Genomic DNA, 13231 nt, shown 5'->3' on the forward strand with positions numbered 1-13231 from the left:
TATTATCTTTATTTTATAATATTAAAAAAATTATAATATATATATATATATATATATTTGTTTATTTGTGCAAAAAGAGCTACAAGTAGCTAGAGGAAAGGGAAAAAAGACAGTAATGTAAATAAAAATGTAAATTAAAAGGAGAAGTTCAAGAAGAGCATAGGGTCGTCAAGCCAACGAGGGCGATCGCGCCCTCAGCAAAGAGAAAACTGAGGGTTGAGGTCGCCCGAAATGGGCGAGGGTCCGTCGGCCATACGCTTGAAGTCGCGGGGAACATGCTCCCAAGTTAAATCCGCCATTGATAAGTGAAGCGTTTGATGGAGTGGATGATATCGGCAGAGCGCCAGGCGGTCACATTGTTGAAGTTGTCAATAAGATCGAGCGCGCATCGGCAATCAGAGTAAAGCTTGCTTGGAGACCAGTTGTTAGAACAGCAATGAGTCAAGGCGAGATGAATGGCATGGAGCTCGACATTAATCGAGGAAGCGCAGTGTCACCGGCAAAGACCGCAAGGAGAATGATGTTTCTATTAGTGGTGATGATGAATCCAAAGCCGACCCTTACCGGTGAGAGGGTCCCAAGCGGCATCGAGAACACCCGAGAGAGCGGGATGGAAGGGAATCGACCCCGAGTCAAGTTCCCCGCAAAGAAAACCATGGATGTAAAAGTAATCATGGGCGCTAGCCTGTGCTTTTAGAAGGTATCTGGCTGAAATTAGGCAGGGAATGCCGAAATATTTTATGACATCTCGCAGTCCAGATGTGCCAAGCGACCAAAGCAATGAGGGCCCTGGCAAAATCACAGCTAAAGGCACATAAGAAGTTGCAAGTAAGCCAAGAACCATTGCAGAGGAGGATGTGGAAGGAATGATCCAAGCCCAACCAAGTGAAGATAGTATCCCAACAGGAAATAGCCCAGCGACAATGCCAGAGTAGATGGTCCGCCGTCTCAGGAACGAGACCGCAGAGATTACAGGATGTATCAGGACCAATGTTAATATTATATAAATAGTTGCCAGTTGGGAGCTTACCATGAGCCAATTTCCAAACGAAAAATTTTAACACGAGGAGGGACCAAGAGTTTCCAAATGAGGTTCCGACTCTTCCAACCAACATTAAGAGGACAATCAGAGTTAAAATGGTCATAAATGGCAGCCACAGTAGAGGCCAAGGAGGAGTTAGGGCGCCAAACCCAATCATTCCTCACACCAGAATCAAAGATAGTGTTATTAAGAGTGGCATGCCGCAAATATCACCAAATAAATCGGAACACACATGAGTATTATAGGTCCCATTAAGCACAAAAAGAACTAATAGAAATGTTATCAATGCAGCTCATATTAAGATAAGTAGGCTTACGGGCTTAAGGGAAGGTCAAGGATCCAAGGGTCATCCCAAACATTGGAGAGGCTGGGGTTACAAACACTCATGTGAAGATTAGGCCTGATGATTTTCAAGATTTTGGTAATGTCTTTGTAGAATTGAGAGGCATTAGCATGAGGAGCATCCCTCCAAATGAGCCAATTGTCATACTTGTGGAGAAAAACAGAGACCCAAAGCTTATCGTCATTATTAATGATGGAAAACACATGTTTGGCAAGGAGAGCAATCCTGGCATTCCTAAGGTTGCGGAGTCCAAGGCCCCCCTCAGACTTAGATAGAGTGACTGTTCTCCAACCAATGGAATGGAAACCAGAATCCCTACCATGCCTACCCCAAAGGAAGTTGCGAGCGAGCTTAGAAATGGAGTCCAGAATTGAGTCCGGGAGATGGAAGATGGACAGAAGATACACTGGTAGAGAGAAAATACATGAGTTGAGAAGGACAACCCTACCAGCTTGGGAGACAAGAGAGTGGTTCCAGGCCCCAATAGAAGAAGCAGTTTTATCAATTAAGGAATTAAAGTGAGTGATGGGGATGCGAGAAGGAGAGATAGGAGCTCCCAGATAAGTGAAAGGGAAGCAACCAAGCTGAAAGCCCAGAATAGAAGCAAGAGACTTGGAAACTCTTTTATTAAACCAACTAGGAAGGTAAAAGGCAGATTTGTTAATGTTGGGATGTTGACCAGAAATGCTAGCATATAAATTGAGACAAAATAGAACATTTCTAGCAGATTTTCTGGAGGCCTTAACAATAAGAATGAGATCGTCAGCGAACATGAGGTGGTTAAAGTTTCTGGGAAGAGAAGGATCAAATCTAGACAGGAAATTAGAATGCATGGCATGGTTAAGAATAGCGGAAAGGTTTTGGGTAACCAGCAGAAAGAGAAGGGGAGAAATGGGATCCCCCTGCCTCACTCCCCTGGTACTAGAAAACCAACAACTGGGTTTGCCATTGATGAGAATTGAAAAAGAGGCAGAAGAAATACAGGACTCAATCCAACGAATCCAAATATCAGGGAATCCCATCCTAAGGAGGGTTGCAAGGATTGTTTTCCATTCCACGGTGTCGAAAGCCTTCTCGATATCTACTTTAAGAAGCATCCTAGGGGGGTTGATACGATCAGATTCCATAGAGTGGACAATTTCCCGGACGGCAAGGATGTTGTCAAAAGTGGACCTACCCGCAAGAAAGCCAGATTGCTCAGGGCCAATTAATTTAGGGAGCACAAGTTTAAGTCTCTCGGCAAGGATTTTAGTTATGATTTTGTAGCAGACGTTGCATAAGGAGATAGGACGAAAATCAGAGACTTTAAGGGGCTGGTCAATTTTAGGAATAAGCACAACATAAGTTTTCCCCCAAGAACTAGGCAAGTTGGCCGAGAGAAAAAAATGGTTGATAGCTTCGAACAAGTGATCCCCAAGAATATTCCAGTAAAAGAGATAAAATTCCACATTAAAGCCATCAGGACCTGGTGATTTACCACGCGACAAAGACCTAAGGGATCGGAGAACCTCCCCCTTGGTGACAGGTTTGATTAGATCGTCCTTGTCATCAGACAATAATACGGGAAAATCATCAGGAAGGGAGGCGAAAAGGTGATCCAAAGAGGCAGAGGAAGAAGAGGTCCAGAGATTACGGTAGAACGATAAAAATTCGTTGTCGATATCATCGGGAGAAGTAAGGATAATACCTGAGCTGGATCGAATGGAGTGAATCCTGGATTTAACCTGACGTGCTTTGACGGTGCGGTGAAAAAAAACAGAATTGGTATCCCCGTGATTAAGCCATTGAAGGTGAGCACGTTGGGCCCAGAAGATGGAGCTTTGACGCAGGAGGGCCGCAAGCCTGTTTTGAAGTGACCGGAGCCAACAATGGAGCCAGGGATCAGGCGACAGGGTCGACAACTCTTCCATACGCCTAATCTCCGCCTCAAGGTTGGCAATTTCAGTGTCGATCGGATGAATACCTGCAGTTCTCCAGGAGATAAGCTTAGCTCTGGTTTTGGCGATGCAGTGGTGAAAAGAGTGCATAGGTGAAGAGTGGGTATTATTGCTAAAGGCATTAATAACATGAGCATGACAGTTATCATATTCTAACCAAAAATTATCAAAACGAAAAGTGCGATTCTTGGAAGGAATGTAGGGATGGGCATTGAGAAAAATGGGAGAGTGGTCGGAGCACGAACGCGGGAGGTGCTTGACGGAAATGGAAGCAAAACGAGCCATCCAGTCCTGAGTGGCCAAGAATCTGTCCAGGCGAGCCCAACGGCAGGCCAAGCCAGACTGATTATTGCTCCAGGTGAATCTAGAACCCACAAAACCGAGGTCCGAAAGATGATTGTTAGAAATAAAAGAATTAAAAGAGCTAGATTTGGAAGTATAAGACCGAGAGTTGCCTCCCATGTAGTCAAGATCCGAGGTAATCTGCGTTGAAGTCGCCTCGCGAGAAGCGGTAGGGTGGGTACCAGAAATACCAGACAAGGTATACCAAAGAAACTTTTGGTCCCTTAAAGATTGGGAGTTGTAAATGACCGAAAGAATCCAGGGCCCATCCACAGACGAAATAACCAAGTTGAGTGAAAAACGGGTAGCAGCAATGGGAGTAACATTCCCTAGACAACGAGACCAGAGAATGATGATACCCCCGGAGAAGCCCTGAGCTGGGATAGCCGCCCACTCCCAGTTTCTCCGAAATCTGCCACAAAAGTGAAGAGAACGATCAGTGTCCGCTTTAGTTTCAAGGAGACAAATAATATCAGGTTTAGAGCGACGCATGAAATCCTTAATACGATCAATAGTAAGGGAATTAGAAACCCCCCGGCAATTCCAGGAGATGATCTTAGTGCTGATAACCATAAAGCAGATAAATAAGGAAAAGAACAAAGAAAAAGTTAACAGGTGGAAGTGGAGCGCCCTTTTTTGGAGCGGGACTTGTTTTTAGTAGGAGCGCGCCTGGCCAGGGCCTCCAGTTTAATGTCTTTCTGATAGTGTGCAAGTGGCATGTCGTCATCCGGTTCCAAGGTCGAGCCAGAATCCTCAGAACCAAGTAAAGAACCAGTGTCTCCTCGATCCTCCATAAGAAGGTCCGGGTTAGATGAGGGGAGGAGAGCAATCTTGATATTTTCCACCAGAGAGATGTGGGAATGGTCATGGTCTTCATGTCGAACAGAGGAAATCAGTAAGGGGGTGGAGGAGGGGTTGTGAGGGGGAGACAGAGGGATGGAGGTTCCAACGTCAGAGCGAGGCCTGGGAACAAGTGTAAGATCAGAGCTAGGGCCAGCACTCATGACAGGGACTCTCTCGGGCAGTGTGCGGGGTGGTGAAGAGACAGGAAGTGTGAGAACAGAGCAAGGAGCAGCGCTCTTGTCAGGGTTTCTCTCGGGCAGTGCAAGAGGAGAAGAGGTGTCAGATACTTTCTCGGGACCAGTATGGGGATCACAGTAGCCGTCCACGGGATGAGAGGATGTCCTCTCACCAACGGCTAGATCGCTTTGAAAAGTTTTGGATGACTCGAGATTAGGGAAATCAGAGAAGCTTGACAGGTGTAACGAAGCATGCACGGAGCCGCGGCGCGAGCGACCGCCACGTGTTGGGAAACGGGAAGGCGGTTCCAGATCACGAGACCACGTGTCTGAATCCAAGCCTTCGTTCCCAGAGCGTCTGTTAAGATTAGGGTTTCGAGAATCACCGGCGCTCCGACCGTGGCCACGCCCCCTGCGGCTACGTGGCTTTAACCAGGCACCAAATTCCTGAGAATCATCCCCGACCGGTTGTGGAGGAATAGGGTCAGGGTTGTCAGCCAAGGGGCAGTCCGCCATCCCGTCGACAGCCACGCCAGGAGCACGTCCCTGGCCATCAACCTCCATCTGCATCTCCGAAGAGGAAGGTGGGGGCTGATGGGAAGGGAGCATGTTCCGGCTGCTGATGAAGGGGCAACTGGACTCCCCATGGCCAACCCTTCCACAACTATAACAGAAAACTGGCAATTTTTCATATAGGGCGATTATGAAAACAGAGTTATCGCCATAGTTTACCCAAGTCCCCTTTTGGAGGGGGAGATCAAGGTCGATTTCCACGCAAATGCGAGCATATTTAGATCGTGAGAGCGATAGAGTATGTTCATCAATTTTTAGAACACGCCCAAAATGGGAAGCAATGGTCTCAAGGACATCCCCGCTCCATAACTCCATGGGAACATGATGTAGTTGAATCCAAACTCGCCGTCGTGAGTTTTTTTCAAAAGCCGGTTGAAAGGACTCCCGCCATTCAGATAATTGGAGGATACGCCCGTCAATGGTCCAAGGACCCTCCCACGGGAAGCTTAGCCTGCAATTCCAAAGATTCGCAGCTGGATGAAATAGAAACCATTAGGGAGGTCGGTGATGATGAACTTTCCAAGAGAACCCTGAGCAGCAGAGAGGGCAAGTTTGGCTTGGTCAAGAGGAAGTGATTTGCCAAGGAATTTGGCGTGAGGGGCATATTGCATGGAATCTCGGCGGAGAGCCATTGATCCCGACCAATGGTGATGCAAGTTTTAACAGAGTTTTTCAACCTGTCAAAGTGAGCTTTTTGCAGGTGTAGTGGGTTTTCAAAGGAGGACGATGAAGAACCAACCACTTTGGCCCATGAAGTGCCAGCAGGGGGCGCGAAGATGGGATCTGGGGGTTTAAGCGGAGGTTTCCGAGGGGGCTTGGGAGGAGGGGAAGGGGAGTTGTTCATCTGCTTGCCCTTGATATTCTCTTGTTTATTTGTTGTTACTACTTTCTATTTACTAATAACAGAAGGATAGTTATGTTACAATTTAATTTATCTTATTTTATGAAAGTGGGTAATCTGAATATTTAAAATAATCATAACTAGGTATTATTCCCGGTTTCAGAGTTTTAAAATTTTGTGAAAAGTCTCGTGGTAATATAATGTATAAAAATAGTATAACTAAACAACTCTTACAAAAGAAATTGTTGTATATTTTGGATTTCAAAGGTCATATGGACATTCATTATACAAATAAATAAGTGTAATTGAATTTTTTTAATTACTAATACCATAAGCAATATAAATAAAAACTTAAATGTAATTAAAAAAATTAAAATTTGTTCCTTGAAATACTCTATGAGCAGATTATACATTTACTTTATATGTATAAATAAAGTTTTTTAATTATTAATACCATAAGTAATGTAAATAAGAACTTAAATGCTATAGAAAAATTTAAATTTATTCCTTGAAACATCATGTGAGCAAGATTATACAGCTACTTTATATGTATAGATGTATAGATTTTATATGGAATAAAAATCATTAATATGAGAGAATTTTTATTATATATTAATAAACTTCATACTAACAACCACTACTTGGTGTAGTGGAATGTTATAAGGATGATGGATGAGCAGACTCAATCAAATTTCTGGGTCGACAATATTATTGCAGTAACGTGCATAAAGTATAATATTATTCGTTGTTTCACGGATCTCTTGTGGAAAGATGTCATTTTCCTCCCTTAATAGGACTCTAATCTCCGAATGTGACGTTTGGCCTTTTACCTGTCTTGTCCCCTTTGTCACCCTGAAAAACTCATAATAATAAATAATTTAAACCCAATAATACAAACAAGATCCGAATCCGGAAACGGATCTTATCGGGTACGGCGCCCGAATCCGAGTTCAGTTCATAACGGGTCGGGAATTGAGCAGAAGGTTCCAAAGTCGTAGTAAAACCCGTGAACAGTGTCAACCGCGAGAAGACGACGAGTTGTTCTCTTTCTTAAGCTTTGCGGGCTTTATCATCCACCGCTCTCCACTGCTTCGCCTCCTCCTCCTCTTCCTCCCATGAAACCCTAGAAAAAAATTCATCAAAGATCTTCAATTCTTCGATTGAGGAATGGGCTTTGTTCTGAATTGGTGCCTATTTTTCTCGATCGCGGGGTTTTTTTGATGGTCTAGGGTAGCTAGGGAAGGGATTTTTGCGGTTTTTCGAGAAATTGTTTTTCGTTGCAGGAATTGGGGTTGAGGAGGGGTTGGACTTGTGGTTTGTGGATGTGCGGTGATGGAGCCTCGCGTGGCGAACAAGTTTAGGCTTGGAAGGAAGATTGGGAGCGGTTCTTTTGGGGAGATCTATTTAGGTTTTCTGCTGTTTGTGGCTCCATTTTGCTTTATTTTATTGGTTTTTGATCGGGAGTTGTGATCTGTTGTTGTTTTTGATGGATAATCAGGTACTAATATTCAGACGAATGAAGAGGTTGCCATAAAGCTTGTAAGGCTTTCTTCTCTTTTTAGGTTATAGTTGATTCGTTTTATGATTGTATCGTTTGTTCATTGTATGTGGTGAATCATTGTGTTTGGACTTTGGATACTGCGAAAAATTTGGCCTTGGAAACATGGGAATATTTTGTGTTCATAATTTTGAAGTTAGTTTCCATATTGTAACCTATCAGATTGTTGGAATTGACATTTTTGATACCAGGAAAATCTCAAAACAAAGCATCCACAGTTGCTCTATGAATCAAAGCTGTACAGAATTCTCCAAGGAGGAAGTAATGGATATATTTTTTTTAAAATTTGTTTTTTTGCTTTTTATTGTGATGCAAAGATTAGATGCACATTGTAGTTCTTTTTGCACTCTGTAACTTTTTCTTCTGGTTTTTCCAGCTGGAATTCCAAACATAAGATGGTTTTGGTCCTGAAGGAGATTATAATGTCCTTGTGATGGACTTGCTTGGTCCAAGTCTTGAAGATCTTTTTCAACTTTTTGTAGCAGAAAAACTATCACTGAAGAGTGTTTTTGATGCTTGCTGATCAAATGGTACATTTATACTGTAGCATAGCTGTTGAGATTGCCCTTTACCAGACTTTTTCTAACTTTTTGTTCTCTCGCAGATTAACCGTTTGGAGTTTGTGCATTCTAAATCATTTCTTCACCGAGATATTAAGCCAGACAATTTTCTTATGGGTTTAGGAAGACGAGCCAATCAGGTGTATTTTTAGTCTGCCTTCAATTTTCTTATGTAGGGTTCTGAAATAATTTCGATAAATTTTATGGCTCATTTCCTTTTTATTTTATTTAGGTATACATTATTGATTTTGGCCTTGCAAAAAAGTACCGGGATACTTCAACGCACCAACACATCCCATATAGGTATGTGGAAATGGACAATTAGTGTGATCTTGTCGTATACGGCGAGACTGTCGTCACTGTCACATAATTTTTTACTCAAAATCATATTGGCTAATTTATTAACATTCTATCTATTTGTCATTTGGTACAATCTATGATGTATGATAACTTTTTATTAGAAGGAATAGAAATGCCAATATTAGATTTACCTATAGTTTTCCACTACTTATACGTGTCATTCGTTATGGTTTTTTACTGTCCAACCTTGTGTCGTATGAGTTTAAGTCTGGCTTGAAGCTCATTTTAATTTCATAGTTTGGTGAACTTATTCAATAAACTAGCTCATCAGGCAAAACCTAGATTTCTGCCAGATTCTACTGTCTGTTTGAACTTGACTTAAATTTTGTTTAATGTGAATCTGGGATGTAAATCTGTTTTCTTATGTCAGTTTTCTCTAAAGAACATGCATATGTTTCTTGGGTTTGGTGTTGCTTGTTTTTCCTGTTTGCTGGAGTGTCTTCTTGTGTGCTTCCTCACAGTTTTGTGAACATTGCAGAGAGAACAAGAACTTAACAGGGACAGCAAGATATGCAAGCATGAACACCCATCTTGGCATTGGTATGTAGTGAACTAGTCTCAGGATTTTGATTCAGGGCAACACTAGTCTTTGTTGCGCATTGTTGATTAAACAGGACCATCAAAGTCGTGGGATTTTCTTATCCCTAAGCCATATATCTGACAAGTTTAAGTTTTTTTTTTTTTTGTGAATGCTTTAAGAACAAAGCAGGAGAGATGATTTAGAATCACTTGGATTTGTACTTATGTACTTTTTAAGAGGAAGGTTTGTATTTCAGTTCTAACCTTCAGTTTCCATAAATCACTTCAGGTTCTGTTCTAATCTGTTCCATATTCAGTCTCCCTTGGCAGGGTCTTAAAGCAGGAACTAAGAAACAGAAATATGAGAAGATAAGTGAGAAGAAAGTGTCAACTTCAGTTGAGGTACAGTCTTGTTACTATCATAGTTTGGATTTTGTTCTTGAAAGCTATACAATTGTTAGCTATCCTACTAATTAAATTTGGATGCATCTCTAGGCTTTATGCCGAGGTTATCCATCAGAATTTGCATCATACTTCCATTATTGCCGTTCACTGCGCTTTGATGATAAGCCAGATTATGCTTATCTCAAAAGGATATTCCGTGACCTTTTTATCCGTGAAGGTAGGTTCTGTCTACCATATTCTGTGTGATGCCAGCAATGTTGTAACTTACAACAACTAATGGTCTTTAATTTACCTTGTGAAAAGCAGATTTTGTTATGAAAATTTACTCATTTCTTTTTTTTGTCAAGGATTTTCAATTTGATTATGTATTTGATTGGACAATCTTGAAGTATCAGCAGGCACAGATTGTCAGTGCTCCTCCACGAGCTATGGTAAGCATATCCTGGGTTTTCATTAATATTTTTCTTCTCTCCACAGTTGTATCAAATTTCTAGTTAAAATTTTTCCAGACTCCTAGTGCTGGACCCAGCTCTGGGCTGCCCCCTGCTGTTGCTGATGCCGATAGAAAGACAGGTAGATCACTTACTTTTGTTGTCATTCATTTAATTTCTTCATTTGAAGTGAGTGCAAGTGGACAGTGATAAAAGTTGTTGCTATTTGTGGCGATTTTTTTTTTGTGCGTGTGCCTCTAGATCATGTGCTATCATCATACCTGTTGCAATTAGATGGATTTCATCAATTTTCTTTAAGACTTTGAGTTACATTTTCTGCAATAGCTGAATCATGCTACTTGATGTGCTTGTTATTTGATTGGATTGTGGTGCAAATCTTATTTGAAGGATTTTTTTTTTTAAATTGCAAAAGAGTAATACTACCTGTTTAAATCTCTACCCTAGGCGCTGAAGAAGGAAGAGTAGGTGGTTGGTCAACAAGGGATCCTTCTCGGAGACGGGTTTCAGCCCCAGCTACAAACACTGTCGGCTTATCAAAGGAGAAGAATCCTGTGGGAAATGATTCAGCTGTCTCTAGAGAAGCTATTGTGAGTGCCGTTATTTATTTATTGAATGTTTGTCTTGCTAATGTGCCAACGCTGGTGGCCGATAATGTCTATCTTACCAAATTAATGGTTGTCCTTATTAGTTTTTTCTGAATCTGTTAATAGAAATTTCCCTTCTCGACATATGAAGTTAAATAGTACCAAATCTTCACAAAGAACCCATCTGATATTTCTTCGTTTTATCTGCTAGGAAGAGGTTGTGTATCTGTGTCCATCTCTGTAGCTGTTTTCTTACAATTGTCTGGTAATTAGTTTTTATCGAAAGATATTTCAACTATTGACTTTTTGTGGCTTAGTATACTTATAATATCTTTTTAACTGGCAAATATATTTGTGATCATTAAATGTGTTACAGCATCTGATAATTATGAGCCACTATGCACATATTTAAGCATGTTTCTCTTTTCGCACTTCCTCACTCTCACAGCACTTTACATGTAGTTAACCAGCACTTCCTGACTCTCACGGCACTTAACATGTAGTTATCCAGCTCAACGTTTTTGGGACGGCCAAGCAGTTCTTCAAGGCGTGCTGCTGTTTCAAGCAGCGGAGATGTGATGATGAGCAGTGAGGCTGATCCATCACGCATTCGCATAACAGATCCAAACCCCGGAACTTTTCAGAGGGTTTTAAATGTCCAAAGAACTGAGGGTACTGTGGAGCCTAAGCACCCATCCAACATCAGGAACTACGAGTCCGCTCTCAAAGGCATTGAGAGCCTTAATTTCAAGCAGCAATGAGAGGACTCATTATTAGAAGTTCATTTTCTTTACTTTGTGGAACCTATAAACTGAAGCAGTGTTCCTTCAGTGTGATGAAATTTCCTCCCTGTTCTGTGCTTGAGTTGTGCAATTGTTATCAGATTCTATTGTTTTTTTCTTTAAAACTATTCATGTAATTATATTCAAGATCAATTTATTTTTCTGTTATTTTTGTGCATAATTATGTGTACAGAAAACCTGCATTGCACTCTACAAAAATACAGTGTTACAGAACAAATAACCTGCAGCAACTAAGTCACAACAACATGATGCCAATCCCTAACAAACAATACACAATTACCACCTCAAACTAATTGTTCAAACTTCTGGTAAGCTTCTCATTCCATTGCATTCCATTCAAGAGTTTAGCAGATGAAACCAAACCAGAGAAAGAAAGATCCATTGAACATTGTCTACTCCTTGTTCTCTGTTTGGCCTTCATTGATTTAGTGCAATTCATATAGTTTGGTCTTCGATTAAATTTACTCATCGACGCCACCGATTCCTCATCCATGGAGCTTGGTATTGCAGAAATCCTTGTACTCACATTATTCTTTTTGATATTTACTGAACAAGGAGTTTCAAAATCCAAATTCTTCAAACAAAACATATCCCCAGATTGATCAATCTGGCTACTACTCTTTTCCGTCAACCTGTTTTCCCATGGCTTTGCTGCCATCCACCTTTCCAACCAGTTCCATCCCCAGTAATTCTCCTCAACTTCATTCCTCACACTTGTGCATGTTTTACTTGCCCTCCTTTGCTGCAAAACTCAAAATAAATAATTATAAAAACAATGTTTGGAATGAAAAACATCAATAAATGTAATGATCACTATATTCCCACCTGTTGAGAAAGAGCATAAGCCATTGTTCTTTCCCTCTTCTTAGCTCCCTCATTCCTCTTCTCCAGCTTTTCTCTCACTTCCTCCAATGTCCCTTGACTATCACACCATCCCTCCTGCCAAATTTCCATCTTATTTATTTATTTATTTATTTAATAATAATAATAATTATTATTATTAATATTAATAATATCAACAATATTAATAATAAGAGTAAGAAAAACCTCAGCTTGCTTCAAGGCATCATCCATGGAGTTATGGCGAGCTTGGAGCATCTCAAGCACAGCTTGGCCCTCGGCGGACATGCGCGCATGGCGAGCGCGCACGCGCGCTTGCACTCTCACAAGCGCTTGCATGCATCTCAGCGTCACCGCCGCTTGTTTCCTCACCTGCTGTCCTCTCACCAGCGCTTGAAGCCTCACCACTCCTTTCAATGCTCTCAGTGCTCTCCTTGCCTTCAAATTCATCCTTGATTTTTGAACCAAAGTTGTGATTTTTATGCTAGAAAACAAAGACTTGATTGATTACCAGAAATCCACGGAATGCGGTTTGAATTTTGATAGCAGCCCATTCCTTGAAATCTCTCATCGGAGCTCGGGCCACCTCCGCGACGGTGGTCACTGATGTAGCGTCGGAGGCTGTGTCGGAAGTTGGTGAAGAACTCCTCCAAAGCTTCCATCTTTTCCACTCCCCAGTGCGGCCCATCTTCACCTTCGAAGAGAAGAGGGAACAAGATCAAGAGAAAAAAAAATTAAAGGATGATCATTGGAAAACAAGGAATGATGAGAGATGAAAAAGTGCTCACATTGTGGTATTTTTCTGGTTTTTTGAGACCAATTAGAGATCCTATCCACTTGGAAGTGCCACCCATTGCTTGATATGCTTTGATTTTTGAGAAAAGATGAGATCTTTGCCGGTTTTTCTTGATTGATTGATGAAAAGAAGATGGAGTTATGGGTGGTCGTGAGAAAGAGAGAGAGCGAAAGAAGTGGGGAGAGTGGTCCGGGATCAAAAGGTGGGATTTTTTACATGCCGTTTAACATTCAAAATTCAAATCAGAGAGCGTGCTA

The 13231-nt window shown here is 41.5% G+C and overlaps 1 protein-coding gene and 1 pseudogene across 2 annotated transcripts; one reads left to right on the forward strand and one right to left on the reverse strand.

Annotated features, from left to right (window-relative positions):
• Positions 1–7358: 7358 nt before the first annotated feature.
• Positions 7359–11478, forward strand: LOC120251099 (annotated as a pseudogene).
• Positions 11479–11572: 94 nt separating this feature from the next.
• Positions 11573–13160, reverse strand: LOC120251096 (protein IQ-DOMAIN 1-like). 2 transcript variants are annotated; one of them, XM_039259636.1, is made up of 5 exons: positions 12967–13160; positions 12690–12866; positions 12386–12616; positions 12164–12277; positions 11573–12080 (listed from the first exon to the last, which is right to left on the reverse strand). In XM_039259636.1, exons 1-5 carry the CDS (start codon positions 13030–13032, stop codon positions 11628–11630), a joined length of 1041 nt encoding a protein of 346 aa, XP_039115570.1. In that variant the 5' UTR covers positions 13033–13160; the 3' UTR covers positions 11573–11627. The 2 variants fall into 2 exon arrangements, with proteins under 2 accessions (XP_039115570.1, XP_039115569.1); XM_039259635.1 differs by having other exon boundaries at positions 12690–12872.
• Positions 13161–13231: the final 71 nt, after the last annotated feature.

The sequence above is a fragment of the Dioscorea cayenensis genome, chromosome 20 (genome assembly GCF_009730915.1).
Source record: "Dioscorea cayenensis subsp. rotundata cultivar TDr96_F1 chromosome 20, TDr96_F1_v2_PseudoChromosome.rev07_lg8_w22 25.fasta, whole genome shotgun sequence".
Lineage (NCBI taxonomy): Eukaryota > Viridiplantae > Streptophyta > Magnoliopsida > Dioscoreales > Dioscoreaceae > Dioscorea > Dioscorea cayenensis.